This window comes from Alosa sapidissima, chromosome 23 (genome assembly GCF_018492685.1).
Source record: "Alosa sapidissima isolate fAloSap1 chromosome 23, fAloSap1.pri, whole genome shotgun sequence".
NCBI classification, from domain to species: Eukaryota; Metazoa; Chordata; class Actinopteri; order Clupeiformes; family Clupeidae; genus Alosa; species Alosa sapidissima.
The window spans coordinates 7,432,391-7,452,446 of NC_055979.1; the positions used below are offsets into that span (position 1 = coordinate 7,432,391).

Below are 20,056 nucleotides of genomic sequence, written 5' to 3' on the forward strand. Positions count from 1 at the left end.
TGTGAATGTGTGCGAGAGTGTGTGTGTGTGTGAGTGTTTGTAGTGTGGAGACTGAAAATGAAGCGGGTGACAAAGAGCACATCAGGTCAGTGCTATCTATAGAAAGTCACACACAGATAGGCGTACGTGCACCCAATACACACACACACACACACAAATACTTTCATTCCCACATTGGCCCTCTATCAGTCATTTATACATACACATATGTCAAGTAAGAGACAGTCTGGATGGTCAAATTGCCCGACCCCACCACCCTTCCACTCCCCCCTCACCGTTCCCACTGTCCTGTGTTGACACTGTTGCCATGGCGAGGGCGAGGCGATGATGAGTCGGTGCTGGACCTCAGGGGGCTCCTGTCTCTTGCAGGACAAGCCCTCCGTGAGTTGAACATTTACACTTAGTGAACAGACCCCTCCAACTTAGGCCATTTACTCCGGTCTGACGCAAGACTAACAGATGCTTCACATTACAGCACATCGTTTAGGAAGGGGAACTTTTGTGATGGGTTAGTGTTTACAGAGATGGGAGACTTTACAGGCTCAGCCACTTAATAAACCATTTGCAGCACAAAACACTAAGACCAATGACACTGTGTGTACGCCCTAGGATACCGTATATAACATAGCGTGTCTAAATGTTGGATTAGATTGAGTGTTAAAAAGCACCCACTCAAACTCATTCATAATGTTCATAGACTTGTGCTTGTGTGTGTGACATGATAAAACATGATGTTCTTGCTCTCTGACAAGATTGTTTTTTTTTCTCAATGCATTGTGGTACTGGTGACAAAATCGAGACTCGAGAAGCATCTGCAATGTTAATTTCTGCAAAGCTAATTGCTTTACCGCAGTGTAAATATTCCGTAGCTGAGGAATAAACTTTGGGCTATTAGAGGCTTAACAGACAAATTGTTTAATTAATGCTCCCTTCCATGCAAACTCATTATATTACAACAGATTGGTAGAGAGCCTTCATTAATGAAGTTCTTTGGAGGCACAGCCACAAGTCTGTCCACTTCTCAACATAGCTTTGCAGAGGATCCAGTCCAAATATTGAGCAGTTTTCTCTGTAAAAAGATGGCAAAATGGCAACTATGAGTGATGTGAGAAGGGAAGTGTGAGAGGGAGAGGATGTAAGAGTGTTGTGGGTTTCCAAACATTCTTCAGATGGAGATCTGAGGACTTGGAGGAACTGCAAACAATTAGGATTGAGACAAGACTGACAATTTCTCATCAGGTAGAAACCAAAGAAGCCGCAGGCAGGGCATCAATATAAAACATTTACTGTTAATTTCTCATTTTTTTATCCAGAACGGTGTAAAATCTAATGAAATATACAAAACCTGATCAAACATGACCCTTACTGGAGGAAGAAAATGGCACAAACATACGCAGTCATAACAACTCACATTGGCGCGGTAGCATCAAGAAATACTCAAAATATGCTAAAAATGTCACAATAGAATTTCAAGTTGGGAAAAAAACTAAAAATAATAATATTAATTAAAACAAGAACAATATAATAATAATTATATCAACATCGTAACAACAACAGCAAAACATAACAGTGCTCATGTCAGTAAAGTCCCACCTCAGTGACCTGTGGTCATGGCATAATGATTAAGTCCACCAGGGCGGCGCTCTTGTGTAATAAACTTGTCACAGATCAGGGACCCAGGATGCCATTGGCTGCCGATATGATCCATCTGGTCTGCTTCACAAGAAACCTTTTCTGTTGGATCAGTGGACCAAGTAGGCATACGAGGCATTGTGTGTGTGTGTGTGTGTGTATGTGTGTGTGTGTGTGTGTGTGTGTGTGTGTGTGTGTATTTGTGTGCGTGCGTGCGTGCGTGTGTGTGTGTGTGTGTGTGTGGGAGGATGTGTGGGAGGACAATGACATGCTGGAGAGATCTTGCATTATTTTTTTTCTCTCTCTTTTTTTTCCCGAAAGGCTCACTGGGGAAACTCCGTATGAAGGGAAGGGAGGGGAGTGCTTTTGTTCCTGGGTCTCTGCGGGTCTCTGCCGGCTGGAAGATGGCTCCAGGGAGAAGAGCCATAATACACACACACACACACACACACACACACACACACACACACACACACACAGAGTTGGACATGGGCGGAGAAGGGGTCCCATTTAGGGTCAATGCCCTGCAGCTGGATCGAGAGAGAGAGAGAGAGAGAGAGAGAGAGAGAGAGACGGGGAGTGTGACCGATGCGAAGAGATGAGGTCGCCGATCTGAGATGATCTCCCACAATGCCATGTGGATGTAGGGTGGGGGGTGTAGGGTGAGCGTGAGGGAGGACGGCGTGGGGTGGGGGAGCACGTTCAGCTCCACTTCCTCTTGGACGGAGAGGTGGATGAGCAGTCTCCGGAGCTGCCCCAGGGGGCCCGTGAGTCTGGGGCCAAAGGCACAGGGTCGGCCCCACCAGGAACTGGCCTCGCGGCTCGTTGCTTCCAGTCAGTCTAAGCTGATCCGTTGGTCAGTCAGTCGATCAGTAAGTCAGTCAGTGCATACGTCTTCCACATTTAAAACCACAAACAATCCAATTCACTGGATTTTCCCACCTAAAAACATTTACTAAGAACTACTTTTCCCATGTTAGGGCGGCTTTCAGTGTATTTGCTAGCACCATCCATATTAGTATTTTAGCATTAAACCTGGATGCTGTGCGTCCTGGTGAATTTACTTTGTATGGCAGAATCCTTCTAGAGATTCATATATGGTTGACAAGGCCATGGTCATTGAGCACAGGACCTTGCTGAAGAAATATAAGAACTTCTAAGCTTCACATGAATGAATTGCTTTTCCTACATATTGGCTCGGTTTAAAGCTCTGTTTGCTCTGTGTGTGTGTGTGTGTGTGTGTGTGTGTGTGTGTGTGTGTGTGTGTGTTGTCTCTTCAGAAAGTCATTAAAAACACTAACAAAAGGAAAATAAAAATGGAGATAGTTTGCTAAAAATCCAGCCAAGAGTCAAGTGCAATAACATCTCCAGGCTTCCACTGGCGGCCTTCATTGGTTGTTAAGTGGCTCCTCCCTCCTCATTCTGGTCCAATCATATCCCTCTAACCCCCTTCCCTCATTGGTGCATCCAGAGGTCAATAACGCACACTGCCAATACCCTTCTCATGTGGTACTGGTAGCTGTTGGGATATGCTTCGCACTGGTCCAGAGAGTGGTAGAGGTGGGGGGGCCCTACAGTCGTTGTCAGTCCATCTCGAGCTCCATGAGCTTGGTGCGGGGGCGCGGGGTGTAGGACGTGCTCCGGCAGCAGCAGCGGGTGCAGATGAGCCCCAGCAGCAGGGACAGCAGGCCCATGAAGGCGGCGGCACACACACCGAACAGCAGCGGCAGCTTCATTGAGTCCCACACTGCAGGGCACACACAGGTCAGAGGTCACAGAGGTGAGCGGTCAGGGAGGTCAGAGGGGTGCAAGGTTTACAGTGAGCAGGTTATGGCAGGTGGCAAGAGATGTTCAGTTCAACAGTGAACCATCGTGATTTGTGAAATTGTTTGGATTTTGTCTCACTCTAATTTAGGCCTAGAATTCAATCCACTGATAACATGCAGATTGATTAAACTCAAATGGTTTTGATTAATCAAATAATGTGAAATACAGTTTAATCCACACAGCAATCAGAACACAAAAAATATAAAACTAAGGGAAAAAAACAAGAATTGTCTAAATAAAAACAAAAAAAATAATCAACATAAATGCTGCTTAAACTAAAAGCTACTAAAAGCTGTGTAATTTCCTAAAAGCTACAAAGAAATATTTACATATAGGGTACAGTAAAGTTTTAATGTTCACTACTGATGAAACTGGAGACACAGCTAACATCACATAACAAACCTGGACAAAAATAGACTTGTGGAGTCCTTATATGCTTAATTAGACTCACACTGTCAGCTGTAGGCCAGAAGACTCACTGATTGGACCCTGCTGTCTAACCTAAATACCCTCTTCCTGTTATGGTCCATAGACAATTGCTCCTTCTGCGTGGTGTGAATAACAGCAGCGGCTTGCAGTGTGCAGTGCTATGTGAGCACTATGTTGTGCAGTGCACACTGGGTGAACATGTGGGTAATGCTATGCGGGGAGTCCTAATATAAACACACATCTCGGCGATTTTTCATATGGAGTATGGTGTCTTTGTTTAGTGATGAGTGCACAACCACAAGGGATGCGCACCCACACACGCGCGCATACGCACACACATACTGTACACACACCACACACAATCTGCTTCATTAAGCTCTCTTCTAAAAACACAAAGCATCAGCAGGTGCTGGGTGATCTGCACCCACCGAGTCTTAATTACTCCGTTCTAAGCACTTTCCCTTCATCTCATATTTTAGGCAACAACACAGATGCAAAAACATGCTAAAGATGCATTCCGCCATGCCGACACAGGGAAACGCTGACCGTCCACTTCACGTAAAAACCACATACGACATTTTATTGTCGTGACGAATAAAATACTATGGGAACAGCTTCCATGAGTGCAGCACTCCATGAGCACAATGTGAATGTGAACAGTATCGTCTGCTATATGTATGCTGGTGTTGGCAGTCTCTCTTTACTCTCATAGAGTATAGAATTTTGCCTCTATTTAGAAAGGGACTTTTTCTTCTCTGTCAGTAGCTTGACTGGTTGAACAAGGCACATGGTAAGGAAAGTGACAGTCACGCTCAACACATAATCAAACAAATAAATATACTGTTTTGAGATGTTATCAAAAGCAAAATGTACTTCTCATAACGAAAGTAGGCCAACTGACATGTCACACACATGCAGTAAACTATATGGGCTGTTTGCCTTATCTATAGAAGCTACTGCTACTGACATCTTCTTCACTTTCACTTTCAAAACATGCAATCTGTTCCACTTCATTGACACAATAGTTGTCTATGTAAATGGATAATGAAACGCGTTCTCCTCCAGTTGCAAGAATGCCTTTGAGAGCTATAACAATCTGTACTCGGAAAACTGTTAGCAATGACCTGTAATGCCAGTGCAATGGCATTCAATGATCGTTTTCAATTTCACTTCAGCAGCAGAATGTCTGATCTCACACTTCCTGTCAACATGCAGCCAGCAGAACCTCCATCCCAACACACACACATAAACACACACACACAGAGACACACACATAAACACACACACTCTTTTTCATACACTGCTTAATAATGAAATAGAACACCTATCATGACCCTATCCTATTAATGACATCAAAATCATGGAGCAGACAAGGATTTAAAATGCAATTGTGTGTAATGGATGTGGGTGGGTCAGGAGAGCACCCGCACTGTGTCTACTCACAGGCGAACTTGACGTTGAGGAAGACCCTGGCGGAGGTGAGGGCGGGCGCCTGGCTCCAGGAGCCCGTGGCGGGCGAGCGTATCCAGGGCGTGGCGGCGCAGTGGTACTCGCCCGTGTCGCTGTCCTGGGCGCTGTAGAGGCTGAGCCGGTAGGAGTGCGGGCCCGAGCGCTCCAGGCTCACGTCGCTGCTGTCGTTGCGCGGGCCCCTCTTGACCACACCGTGCCGGTCCATGGTGGCCAGCAGCACAGGGTCGTCGGCGCCGCGGAGCCGCGTCAGGAACCAGCGCAGCTCAAACACCATGTCGTCTAGAGAGGTGGAGAGGACAGGAGAGAGGGAGGGAGAGAAAGAGAGAAAGAGAGAGAATCCGATGAGAAAAGAGAGACATAATATAAACCACGTTGTTTTAAAGGAGAGGACAGAAAGAAAGAGAGAGAGAAAAGACAGAAAGGAAGACAAACAAAACAACACTATAAAGGAGACAAAGAGAAAGAAGGGGAGGAGAATGAAAGGAGGAAAGGGAAAAAAATTGATTCAGATTGAGAGAGAAAATCGCTTCGAGTCGGGTAACTGACCTGACCTTTGTAAAAATATAATCAAAAACATCCCAAGTCTTCTAATATACCTGAACAAAAATAGAGCTTTGTCCTTTTACATTTAATTACACTCCTCCTGAGCCAGCAAATACTATGAACCGAGCCTGCTGTGTAACCCACATGTCTAGCTCCTCCTTGATGAGTGCCGAAAAAGGTACCTGGACCGCTGTGAATAGACCCTTTCAAGAGAGTTCCATTATGAGCATCATAGATGGCCCCACAAGACTTCCTTTTTAACATTCCATATGTTATCTTAATCTAATGTCTATAGAGACAGCTGCTTCTTCCTTAGGCTGAGACAACAGTCTTATGAAAAATGTTAGGATGTATCACTGATTGATACTGCTGTACCTAGAAACAAACTAATACCCTGAGTAATAAAATATATGGTAGTGGGCATGCTTATTGCCATTGAGAGTGCTGCTCCCAATGGGTAACATATTAATGATCAAACCTCTATAAATTGCTACAATACTGGCAGCATAGAGTCTTCATATCGGCGTACTGCGCTCAACACTAGGAGCACATCTGCCCTAAGAGCACAAAGAGGAGCCATTACTGTGAGGCTGTGCACGGGAGGGGAGCCATTCGCTGCGTGGAAGCATTTTCCTGTTATCCTCCACAGAGCCATGAAGGCTGCTTTTATCACTGAGCAATTACACTACTCAGTGCTCGGTGTCGTGGAGGGACGTCACATATAAATATAACTATAAATTCAAGATGGCCGAACTCCAGCATGTGTGTAGGAATGAACAGTGCGAGCATAAGGATCCCAGTGGGGGATGATGATGATGATGATGATGATGATGATGACGGTGGTGATGTGAGGAAGAATGTGGAGAGAGCGAATCCAACAAACAGCCAATTAGGGGCAACGGCAGGATGGTCTACGCTGTCTCACCAAGCCATCCTCCCACACATACACACACAGACACAGACACACACACACACACAGACACACACACAGGCACACACAGACACACAGGCCCACACAGACACAGACACACACACACACACACAGGCACACACACAAGGCTGAGCCAAAGACCTGAATAGCATCGTTCTTTGATGAGGGGTTCTTCACTTACATTTATCACAAAGCGAACAAAAGACAAACGAAAGCAGAGTGGGAAGTATTCAAGGCCACAGACAAGGATAAGAGGTGGAAGAAGAAGAGGGGGGGGCAGGGTTAACAAATGAGACAGAGAGAAAAAGGGGACAGAGAGAGAAGAAAGAAAAGAGGAGTGCACTGAATTCAGAAGGTATCAAATGATAATGGAAGATTACGTTAATTATTGTATCTGCACTCTGATTTCCCTTTCGACCGCTCTTGCAAGGACGGAGGATATCTCTGGTGACCTGATGCATTTTGAGCGGTCAACCCAGTGGAAGGGCCGGGAAAGGGCAAAGTCTCGGTCGATGCGCTATTCTGTCTGTTTTTTCGCTGGGCATTTCGTGATGCAGGAGGCCTCTGAAGCGAAGCATGTGCACTCTTCACAGCCACTCAACTGAGAAAGAGCAGCGAACAAGAGCTTCTGACTGCACTGCATCATGACGGATGGATGGACATCTCACTGTTGGGGCCACAAACCTTACAATGCTGAGATGACAACGCATTTGGCGACAAAATATGAATTCATATTTTCAACAACAAACTGTCATGCAAGCAGAGTATGCTATGCTACAGCACCCATACACCGGAAAAATATATTCCGCAAAAACAATATAGATTATGTAAGATACAAATAACATGACATTTCATTACTGTAGATTTGTGCACAAACTGCAGATATCCTGCATGCTTGTGTGCCTTGCTGTCTTACCATGGACAGTCCGTGTTCCAATGGCTATATTCACATTTCCCCCCTAATGTCCTTAGCGCTGGCATACTTTGTACTCTGATGAGGACAATGATAAAGACATAGATGGACAAGACAGGGCAGCAGTACTCATAGAGGTCAGTAAGGATAAGACTGAGGGAGCGGTCAAGGATAGCTACGCATTCGCAGGCGATGGACATGTCCGCACTTGCGAATGGCTTCGGGGCTTTGCTAATGCCAAATGGCATTCAATAAAAAAAAGACAATACAGTCCATCCAGCTCATTGAAGTCACATTCAAGTATTTGAATGCATACAAGCCCAAAGACTTTAGTTACCGATGAATGCTCTTTTTCCAAGCCTATCCTTGACATCAAAAGGCTGCCTCTTCCATGTTTAAGGGTCCTATTCTTTCACAACCAGATGGCACAAAGACCAGGAAACATTAATCTCCCCTCCCTTATCCTGACTCTCTATCAGGAACATTAAGCACAACTTAAACTAGACGCACAGCAACTTCAAAAGAAAAAAAAAATAACACTTTGCCTTGATCACCAAGACGAGGCCACCAGACCCAAAGAAAACACAGAACACGGAGACATTATGAGATGACGCATCCTCAGCATGTCAACACACTCCAAACAGACCACCACTGCACAAACATAGTATGCCAAGATGCCTCCTGTACCAAGAACAAGGGAGTACATGCCTGATGTCTTACAACCAAACCCCACACAGTACTGACTGACACTTCATATCAGCAAAGCCCTGAGTTCAAACAGCTGCTAGCTTGTTGACGGACATGATGTCAAAAGGGAATGCTGACATAGATCTCTGCTGGAGTCGATGCTGAATGCCGCTTTCAGAAGAACTAAGCAGGACATTGTGATACTGCTGATAGTATCACACTAGCCCAAAGTATGGTCTTGTTCTCACCATTTAGGCTGAGCTAAACAGCAACTCAGAAATAGAAGCAGGCTAGCTCTGGTTTGAACTGCAGTTGCTGATGTCTAAACAAATCACAAATCACTTTAGTTCTAAAGCTATAAATGTGAAAATACAGAAACAAACACAGCTTTTTAAAGTTCAGCCAAATGTCAAGAGAGAAAAGTACTAGAGAGAACTATTAGAAAGATTTTTAGGAGAGCATCTGCTTGCCATTTACAAGAGGGTATTAAAATACACACTCACCACACACACACACACACACACACACACACACACACACACACACACACACACACACACACACACACACACACGTTATAGTCTTGCACAATGGTATCCTTGGGAGACATTAGCTCTGAGAGACAGAATACACAAGCTGTGTGCTGTCGACACTCTGGAATTTCAGACGTTGACGTCTTCACCCACACTCGGGAGGAAGGTGCGTGGGGGGTGATGCCCAAAGGACGAACATGCCACAACAAAGCACGATGACAAATAAACACAAATGGTACTGCGTGTGCCACTGACGTTCCCACGAGACTGCACAGCCACAGGGTCACAAAGACAGGTGCAAGGCAGTTTGCTCCGAGGTCCTCCAAGCGTGAGTAGTTCAGCTACAGTTTCCTCAGAAAGTGTGTCAGGTGCTGGGAGCTGTGCGAGCAACTTCCAGCTCTCATGCCTGAACATGCCCCGATGACATCAATACAGTTTCATAAAAATACATTAAATCATCTTTCAGTGACTCACAATGGCCTTTCAAAGCAGATAGAATTCTCTGGGAAAACATGTGTTTTGTGCAGGTACTTGTAGATGTTATTTACATGTGAATACATTTTCGCTCAAACTTCACTATCATCTCCAGCAATAGATGACAACCACATTAGAGAAACACGTTAGAAAGCTCAGCTGAAGAACAGACAAATCAATGGCACTCAGCCACTCAGTATTCTTCTCCTGACACATCAAGTCACCTCTAATGTGTTGCATAACATTACGTTATGATGAAAGAAATGTCCTCAAAATGAAACTATGATGAAAGATGAAAGGAAGGTTGAATGCATAGCTACACACACACGTGCGAAGGGGTTCAAACTGTTTGCTTAGCTTCTATCAACAAATCCCTGGTTGTGGCTTTGGTAAGCTTTATATAAAGCCTGGCACATTCAAAAGTTGATGTAGGTTCCACAACATTGATAACATGGGGGTCTTACTGTATGTTAATGTGTGTGTGTGTGTGTGTGTGTGTGTGTGTATTCCCTTATGTTTGTACTTGTACTGAAAGGTTCTCCGTCCCTCTGATAGGAAACTCTTTCCTACATGGCTGCGCTTATGAAAGCCAAGCATCTAGGGATAATTAATTGAAAGACTAATCTTTAGTAATAGCAACACTATCATCATTTCTAATTATGTCACTATGTGCTGACTGATAAGATGACATAATAACTGAAGAACTGACAACACCCCAGCCCACTCCCTTCCTCCCCCACTCCCCCACAGCTGGCCTCTCCTGCCGCTCCAGCACCCCACATATCACACACACACACAAGGGCACACACACACGCACACGCACACACGCACACACATACACGCACACACACGGACACACACACTCACACATACACACACAGACACACACACGCACACACACGGACACACACGCATGCACCACTCTGATTCAGCTCAATGGGAAGGAGAGCATCTGGATCCTCTCTGTCCAGACTGGGACACCCCCCCACCCATCCCTCTCCATATACACACACGCCCACACACACACTCCCCACTCCAACTCCCATACTGCATTTGCAGACTTGGGCAGCCGTCAAACTGCTGACAAAATTTAGTGTTTAGTTGAGTTTCAAACTGAACCTGTGAATGATTTCCCTCTTGATTTTAGTGACTTAATTGATTAGCTCTTGTAAACTTTTCAAATGTTTGTCTTGTAATGTATGCCTGAATTATGCTGTGACTGTAAAAGCACTTATTAATTGTTTGAAAAATTCTTTGCTATCAGATTTCTCTGTTCTCCCTCCCTCGTTAAATTTTCAGGGAATGAAAGCAAAACCCCTTCTGTGTATAAACACATTTAGCTCCAATAGAAATACAATTAATAACTTCAAAATTCAGCCATACTTTACGGGAACAAAATGCACAACTAACGATTGTTTTTGGGGTTCAAACAGGCATGTGACGACACAGAACTGCTATAACACCTCTGTAACTGGGTTAGGCTGATTTGTCTGGATGATTTAGTCTCAGTACCATTTGACTGGAGGGCGATGCATTGCTGTGCAGCCCATGAGATACCTGCCAACAAGAGTGCGCAGCTCCAGATGTTCCTCTGTTTTTCATGTGGAAGTATGCAGCTGCACGCTCCTCTAAAATATGTGACCTTGCTCTCTAGACCAAGTGGCCTTTTGAATGTAAATACATCCTGCATCACAAACATCCTATACTTCACTCACAAGGGAATACTTTTAATCATTAACAAATGACAGCATAAAAAGTATACTCTACACAGCCTTATACACACACACACACACACACACACACACACACACACACACACACACACACACACACACACACACACACAAACACACTAACAAAAGTATGCTCATGTGAGTGTTCCCATCAACAAACACATCTGTTATTATTTGAGAATCTGCTCTGGAGCCCCTTGTCTTGAGCGTGACCCTTGTTGTCTTTGGCAGAGTGAGTCCAACACCCCGGCAAGAGCAGAGGAGGCACAGGAAGCGAGAGAGAGAGAGAGAGAGAGAGAGAGAGAGAGAAGAGAGAGAGAGAGAGAGAGAGAGAGAGAGAGAGAGAGAGAGAGAGAGAGAGAGAGAGAGAGAAAGCCAAACAAACGGCAGACAGACAGAGAAACCCCGAAAAACTCACTTTTAATGAGTCCAACATGAGGGAGAGGTTGCCGATAACGGTCAAGAGTAAAATAACACAAAGACAGGAAAAAAATAAAGAAATAAATGAATAGAAAGTGGTTCACTGGGGAGTACAACTGAACACTCCTTCCAGTAAAAAAAGGGTCAGTTCACTTCTACCCCGCCCATGTACTGGAACACTGGCCTCCATTCACCAGAGCGGTCAGAGTGAGTGGCCAGTTTAATAAATGGGGGGGGGGGGGGGGGCAGTCTGAGGCGATTGATTTAACATGTCAATGTTAATAGGAAGCGATCAAAGATATGTCATCTGGGGTGGTCGTGTTTAATTACAGTAGGAAATGGGAGCAGGCTTGAACGTGCACATTTGTGTGTGTGTGTGTGTGTGTGTGTGTGTGTGTGTGTGTGTGTGTGTGTGTGTGTGTGTGTGTGTGGGTGTATGAGAGAGAAAAATAGTGAGCGAGAGAGACAAGGAAACAAAGATGAACACAGAAAAAAGTGTGTGTGGTTGTGTGTGTGAGAGAGAAAAAGAGAGAGAGAGAGAGAGAGAGAGAGAGAGAGAGAGAGAGCGAGAGAGAGAGCGAGTGCATGAGAGCTCACATGTGTGAATATGTTTGCATAATCGCAAACACAAGTAGCCACTCTAATGCATTCCGATACTATTAGGCGTTATTGCGAGGCCCCATTAGCTCACGCTGCGAGGCCGCTGAAGAGCCCGAGCGTTTGGCCAGGCTCTGGCACTTGCCTGGGTTTGGAGGGGTTCCAGAGACACTCATGGCACACTCCATCTTGGCCGTCTCCCAGGGGTACACGCTGGTGGTGTCGGAGCTGATGGAGATGCCGAACGATGGACCTGTGAACGGACGAGACGAGCCGTAAGGAGACAGATAAAGAGCAGGCAACACGGCTACTGCGCCATCATACACCTCACGGCCTTGAAGAACGGAAAACGTCAACCGTCCGCCATCTGGACTGAAAAGATGCCTTTTGAGTGTGTGGGTTTTCTCTTGGGGCCGCGTTTGTGGGATTCTCTGGAGGATTTTTAGCTTTCTGTCGTTGGAAAACACCTCGCTATGTTTTTTTTCACCGCAACACTATAGTGCAATGCTGTTGGAGTAGGAACATATGGAAACGCAGTTTCCGCCTTTATACATAATTCAAGTCAAGTCCTCCATCTTTCCCTCTATGCAGAATGATCTATTTTCTTTTACACTGTGCAACAACAAATCACTGTTTTTTTTCTCCCCTTCACACACACTTCACATGCTGTCAACCTGGAGGGCTAAAGGGTGTGTGTGGGCGTGGGTGTGTGTGTGTGTGTGTGTGTGTGTGTGTGTGTGTGTGTGTGTGTGGGCGTGTGTGTGTGTGTGTGTGTGTGTGTGGGCGTGTGTGTGTGTGTGTGTGTGTGTGTGTGTGTGTGTGTGTGTGTGTGTGTGTGGGCGTGTGTGTGTGTGTGTGTGTGTGTGTGTGTGTGTGTGTGTGTGTGGGCGTGTGTGTGTGTGTGTGTGTGTGTGTGTGTGTGTGTGTTGGGGTGGCGGTTGGCTGTGTGAATCTGCTGTTGGTTTGCTCTAGGGATGCGGGGACTCCTCCATTCCCACACCAAGTGTGAACATGTGCGTGTGATGCTTGTGGCGCTTCTGCTGCTGCTGGTGCTGGTGGCATCACTCATCTGCGCCCGAGCAGACTAAATGATCCGTGCCAAGATAGAGAAATGCCGTCGCCGCACAGGCGGAGGAGCCGGGTGGGTCTGTTTATGACGTCTGTCTTCGAGGATGTCACACTTCGGAGAAGGGGCGAGCGAGGACGACAGCAGGAAAAGAGAGTGGGAAAGAGGGAGATAGAGAAAGAGAGAGAGAGAGAGAGAGAGAGAGTGAGAGATGAAGAAAGGAAGAGAACGAAAAGAGAGAATAAGAACAGCACAGAGCGGGGGTGGGTGGGGGGGTGGACAAGACCATGTCCACAAGAATGCGGAGAGGCCACTGGTGCTGGTATTTCGTGCAGCATCATCCCGAGGGGCGAGTGGGGGGACCAGCCTGCTTTGAAGCTCCCACTGCCAGAGGAGAAGAACTGTCCAACAGAGCCTCTCCACAACCCAGCCACCCTCCCTGCCCACCCACCCACATAACCAACCCCCATCCTGGGAAGCATGAGGCTGGGTCTCTCCGGGGCGAGGGCTTGGGGGGGTGGGGAGGTGGGTGGTGGGCTGGTGGTGTGGAGTGGAGCGCAGCAGTGGTGCAGTGCTTTTGGGAGATGAGGAGCTCTGGTACCAGGCTGCCACCAGGGGTTGCTTTAGGGGGGGTTGGGGAACTTGCCTGGCTCCCCAGAGAAACAACACAAGAACTTCAAACAAGAGGGAAAGTAGGCCGTGGTCCTGAGTTTTGTGTGTGTGTGTGTGTGTGTGTGCTTGTGTTTGTGTGTGTGAGAGTGTGTGTGTGTGTCTGTCTGTCTGTTTGCGTGTGTGTGTGTGTGTGTGTGTGTGTTATGCCTATGTATTTATGCGAGAGCATGTGTGTGTATAGGTGTTTGTGTTTATGTGAATGTATATTATTTATGAATGTGTGTGTGTGTGTGTGTGTGTGTGCGTAATGTCATGCTGGAACTGGGTTTCTCTGTCAGAAACTACTGGAAGCAATAGCAAGAACTGAATGCCAAATGCCAGTGAAGAATCATAAGAGACATCATCTGTGGTGCTAAGCTAAACCCTATGAGCTTAATAACCTTGCCCCAGGACCAGCTCCAGCTCCCTCAGGAATATCTGAATGTCAGTGGCTGTTTGGAAGCCATCTGAGGCATAGTTTTTATTATGTATAATTTCATGTCATTTTCATTCTTGGTTCAGCCTATGCCTCGCCTCAAAGAATTCTTTGTTCAAAAAGGACTGCTGGAGAAAAACGTTGCATTTTTTTTAAAGTACAGTAATGTCATGAACTTCAGTTGCCATTTCAGTTCTTTATGACTTCTAACACGTGCTTCTAACGTGATCGTGAATATGTGATCCTACCTGTGTGGTCGAAGGAGATCTGGACTTTGTTGGACACTCCGCGCACTGCCTTGGTCCAGTCCGTCTCCCCTGGCTGCTTGGTCCAGGCGCCGACCTCGCACGAGTAGAAGCCCCGGTCGGACACCTGCACGCCCTGCAGCCGGAAGCTGAACTCATGCGGTCCGGTCCGCAGCAGCACCACCGAGTCCTGCCGACCCGGCTCGCTCCAGTCCTCCAGCCGCACCACCGACTCCGGGCTGAGCGAGGCGATGCGCCGCTGCGGAGCGCTCGGTGTCACCTGCGCGTGGATCAGCACCGAGTACGCCGGGCTGCGCAGGTTCTCGGCCATCACCTGGCAGCTCATCTCGAAGGTGGCGCCGCTGCTGGTGGCCTCGCGCACGCGGCGAGCTACGACGCTCAGAGTTGGGCCTGATGAGACAGAGAGAGAGAGAGAGAGATGCTTACAAACACTAAAAAACTCCTGGACACCCATATGGAAAAGGTGTGTAACCAAAACACAAACTTGTCTTGTACTATACCTGCATGGTCAATCTGTGGTGAAGAGCTTACATTTCATACTAAAATGGCATAAAGCCCTTCAACATGCAACAAGGCTGTTCATACATATTTGTTCTTTACTAATGTGGTGTGGTGCTGCCACGTGTCTCACAGCTCCCCCAAGACAATTCATTGTTGAAGCTCCATTTCATTGATAGAGTCTTTAGGGTTGGGAACAAAAATGAATCCTGAGCACAACAAGCAACACAAGCAGCCGTGCGCCAGCCAACTGTGCATAGTGGTTGTGTTCTGTGTCCTGATGTGAAATGTTAAATAGGTTTGGATACTAATTGTACTGTGGGAAATCCGTGGCAAGAGCTAGTTGAAAAAGACTATTTATTTGCAAGGAAAAAACAGAACCTTTGTTATCGCATGAAGGCAGCGACTTAAGGGATATCTCTTAAGGGTTGTTGAGAGAGGACAGGGTGTATGGCTGGGCTTTGAAGCTCCGTGAGTAAAAACTGCACACAGACAATAAAAAAAAACAACCAGAGATAAAGTAAGAGTGGAGTTGGACAGCATAGTAATACTCTGGCCTGAGGAGCAGCAGCAGAGAGCCAATGGACTAGAAGACAGGCTTCTTAACGCACCACTGTTCTCCTATATCCTCTCAACCTGGACTTATGAGGAGTGAAATTAGCTGGATCCGCTTAGGCGATTTTACATTTTCACAGGTCTGCAAAGTGCAGGCTACATAAGCTGGCAAAGTTATCTAATATGTTATGGGTTTGTGAAGTAGCAACAAATTTGTATCTACAAGATCCACTGGATTAAAATCCTAATGGATTGACAAACAACTAAGAATAGGTGTGACAGACTGAGGATCTCTATGGTACTGAGAGACTGGGTCTTATCCTATTAACACTGAAGATACAGTTAATACAGAGAGACAAAATTATGAATGGAAATATGGTTACTCCATAAATATCAATTAATAAAGTCACAATCAGTTAATCAATGATAACTGGTTATCACTGCAAAATCTGACCAATGGAAGCCAGCCAAGCACGCATAATTTGGAGAGAGAGAAAACACTACGGGGGAAAAACATTCAAATCTCTGCATCTGTGCTTCACAAACCAGCACAGTCACTCTTGTATTTATGAGGCTTTTCAAGTGACGGAAAGGGGAAAAAAAGGAAAAATGGGGAAAAAAAAAGTTTGGCATAGCCTACCCTCCAGGGGCCGGTGACTGATCTGCATGTGTGATCAAACCGGGCAGCTGCCAAGAACGCTCCAGATTCCTCACAACTGCAGCCTGATGTCTTGTTTTAGAAACCAGGAGCTCATGGGAATTGCAATTGTATAAGTATTTCATGAGACAAGTTTTTTCATGATTACATCACAACCCTAGTGGTCAGACAAAGACTAAATAAATAAATAGATAAATAAATAAATAAATAAGTAAAATAATGATTTGACAGCACTAGATGTACCACCGCCCTTAGGCATGCTTCGCTCTGGCGCCACAAAGGATTATGGGTGTGTTGAAATCTATGTGTATATTCTGCAAAAGTCATTTATTTTGATTTAGTAAGTACAGTGCAATTATCAGGAGGAGACTGCTGTATCATGCTATCAGAATGCCGAAATGAACATACGTAATTACATAGAGATCAGCTACCAAAAATGTAGCACTTAACAGCATTCATATTGAATCCATTAAGAATGTAAAAAATATGCACATTGCAAACTCCACACATAAAAGATCCTTTTCAGCCAACAGCAATTCCATTAGACAAATATATCATAATGATGTCCTATTTAATCATTTAAAAAACATTTTCATCTAAAAACCCTTCTAACGCTGGTGTACCATATATTTGTAAAGCCCCTTTCTTCCTGGATATTGAACCCATAACCTTGTGACAGCTACCACTGAGCAAAATACAGAGAGCGGCTCCTTCATTTGCATCTAGCAGATATATTTAGATAAAAGCATATTTCATGTTCTTGCGCTCCATGTGAGATGAACACAACCATATTATTGCTTATTATTGCCATATTCTTAAGGTGTGCCCTTGCAGACGAGCTACGGAGATCTTCCTTAAATCTCAACGCCATGTTTTACAGCTAAGAAACACAATTCACAAGCATTCGCGGAGGCTGTAGAGCATCTCTCGTGGCTTTTCAATACGGTTCACTGAACTGAGCCTTGGAATGTCTAGAGCTATTTCAGGTAATGACAAGACTAGACTAGTTTAGCTTTAGACTCTGTTTTTTAGGAACAGAGAGGTTGTTCTTTGAAAACGGAGTAGATAAATGAAATAATAAAATGAGTAAATAAATAAATAGACACCAGAGCCCTGTGTGGCTGCCATACTTACTTTTCGTTGCGAATGAGAGCTTGAAGGCGGGGGTCTGCTGGTCAACGGTGCTGTCCCATCCTCCAGAGCGGGCAGGGCTCCAGGTGCTGACGCTGCAGGTGTACTCCCCCAGGTCCATCTCGCCCGTTTGCAGCAGGCGGAGCTTGAAGGTGAGCGGCTCCTCGCGCGTCACGGCGATCAGTCCGGCGTCCAGGCGCCGGCGGTGGCGGGGACCTGGCGTGAGCGCGCCGTTGACGTCCAGCGAGCCGATCATGACGCTCCGCTGGGCGGCGGTGGTGGCGCCGGGGGAGGCCAGGTGGGCAGGCGTGGCCGTGTGGTGCCAGGAGATGGCGAAGCGGCTGTCCCGAAGGTGCGTGACGTTGGTCACGCGACACTCCAGCTCGGTGGGGTCACCGGGCAGACGGGGCGTGGCCAGGGCCGAGAAGAGCACGCTGAAATCTGTGTCTGTTGGAGGGGGGGGGGGGGATATCAGCACACAGCTTAGCACTGTTAGATATAGCAAAACACTCCACCTGTGTGTGTGTGTGTGTGTGTGTGTGTGTGTGTGTGTGTGTGTGTGTGTGTTGGTATCACTCTCTCTTTCACACACACACACACAGCTTAGCACTGTTAGACATAGCATTGTATCTTTGGAATTCAGTAAAAAATAAACTGCATTTGAAACCTTCGTTTACAAGAAAGATGCGTTTGCTGTACTTCCAAAAAGATTCGTTCTGAGTTTAATGTAACAATTTCCCAGTTTAATTTTACTGCTGGTTACACCCCTCGGAAATCGGAAGTTAAAGAAGCATTCCCAGACCAATTCTCCTTTGAGGATAGGTCTGGTGACAGCCAGGCATGACTTAAAACAATCTGTGAGAGACAGCAAATAAACACCCCGGCATTTGGTATCAATCACCTCAGCATGCCAATTATTCTAAACCAGTGGATCCAATGCCTTTGAATACTGACTCATTTATTGTCAGTCCATGTGATGATTATCAAAGCGTCAAAGAGCCTTGAGCCTCTCAATCAAAAATGAGCACTGAGTTCTTGGAGGTAGAGCTCATGAGTGAAATCAACTGGCTCTGACTGAGTTCCTGGGTGGAACTCAAAACCTGGCATGCGTTCACCAACGCCCTGGAGCTGGATTACCCCAAGTCTGCGCGCACGAGGCTCTGCTGTGAGTCTGTCCTGGCAGAGCCAGGGGCTTTGCATTCATGGCGTCAGTGCCATTTTTAACTCAACAGAGGAGAAGAGGAGGGGGAGACAGAAGGAGAGAGGGGGGAAGAAGGGAAATAAATTGTGAAACAGACAGAGGGAGTGGCGCTGTGTGAGAGAGAGAGAGTGGGGGGGGGGGGGGGGGGGGCAGAGAATGATTTGTTGCTAGTGCAGTGAGGAAAATCTCAATAGAGTGAGAGTGATATGGTACTGATGATACCCTGGTCAGCATCTGGTAATCATTTTGTGATGGAGGGACTCTGTTCCAGCTTGGCTTAAGGCAACACCCCAATATGGTTATCCATATGCAAGAGTTGCCTTCACAGGGTGTGGAGATACCAGAAACACACACATACACACACACACACACACACATGCACAGATAGAGAGAAAGAGAGAGAGAGAGAGACAGACACACACAGACAGGTTCATGTACAGATATATGGTTCTATCTTGACCCGGTTTCCAGGCTGTCTGAACAACAGTGTCAAGTGTTTCTGGGCATTGAGCCCAGGTGGTATTGTGGGAGGTGAGCTATGGGCAAAGTGTAAGTGTTTTTATGAGTGTGTGGACATTATCAGTGTGTGTGTGTGTGTGTGTGTGTGTGTGTGTGTGTGTGTGTGTGTGTGTGTGTGTGTGTGTGTGTGTGTGTGTGTGAGTGAGTGAGTGAGAGAGAGAGAGAGAGAGAATGAATGAGTGAATGAGTGAGTGAGCAAGCGAGAGCAAAGCTAGTGTGTGTGTGTTGGTATTGGGCAAATCTGGGTGTTCAGTGAGCTCTTCCCATTACAGCTGGGACCTTCATGCCTCAGTGAGCTGTGAGGCATATCTCTCTCTCTCTCTCTCTCTCTCTCTCTCTCTGTCTCTCTCTCTCACACACACACACTCACACACACACACACACACACACACACACCAATAAAATGACATTATCCTCCTCTTACACCGACAGACATAAATACATCTGATATACCATGGCCACCCACCCAGAATAACACATGAACATGCAGTATGCAAATATAAATGTTAAGACACACACACAGACAGTTATGATCACTAAGGCTGACCGCCCATAAGCAATCATGAATTCTCACACATAAATGCACACATATACACATAGGATAAGAACGCAAACCCACACACACACACACACACACACACACACACACACACACACACACACACACACGTGCATTGCATCCACACAGCACAAAAACCCCTCGAGATGAGCTGAGACCATTAAAAGCATATGCGGCCTGTCTACCTTTAGGGTCTGAATGCGGCATGTTGACCAAGACAGAGAGATACTTAAACCACATGGACAAAGGCCAGTAATGACTGTGAGGAAAAAGGGAGTACACACACACACACACACACTCTTGCTCGCTCCCTATTTCACTCACACA

At 46.1% G+C, this 20,056-nt stretch overlaps 1 protein-coding gene across 2 annotated transcripts in view; it reads right to left on the reverse strand.

Annotated features, from left to right (window-relative positions):
• Window positions 1–1,262: 1,262 nt before the first annotated feature.
• ptgfrnb (prostaglandin F2 receptor inhibitor b) overlaps window positions 1,263–20,056 on the reverse strand; it is a 37,554-nt gene continuing 18,760 nt past the window's right edge. The window contains exons 5-9 of one of the 2 annotated variants that reach the window (XM_042081154.1): window positions 17,454–17,897; window positions 14,591–14,998; window positions 12,335–12,442; window positions 5,332–5,637; window positions 1,263–3,379 (exon numbers count right to left, since the gene is read on the reverse strand). In XM_042081154.1, coding sequence (XP_041937088.1) covers window positions 3,216–3,379; window positions 5,332–5,637; window positions 12,335–12,442; window positions 14,591–14,998; window positions 17,454–17,897 — 1,430 coding nt within the window. In that variant the 3' untranslated portion in view covers window positions 1,263–3,215. The remainder of the gene's footprint in view (window positions 3,380–5,331; window positions 5,638–12,334; window positions 12,443–14,590; window positions 14,999–17,453; window positions 17,898–20,056) is intronic. The other variant, XM_042081155.1, reaches the window with a different exon arrangement.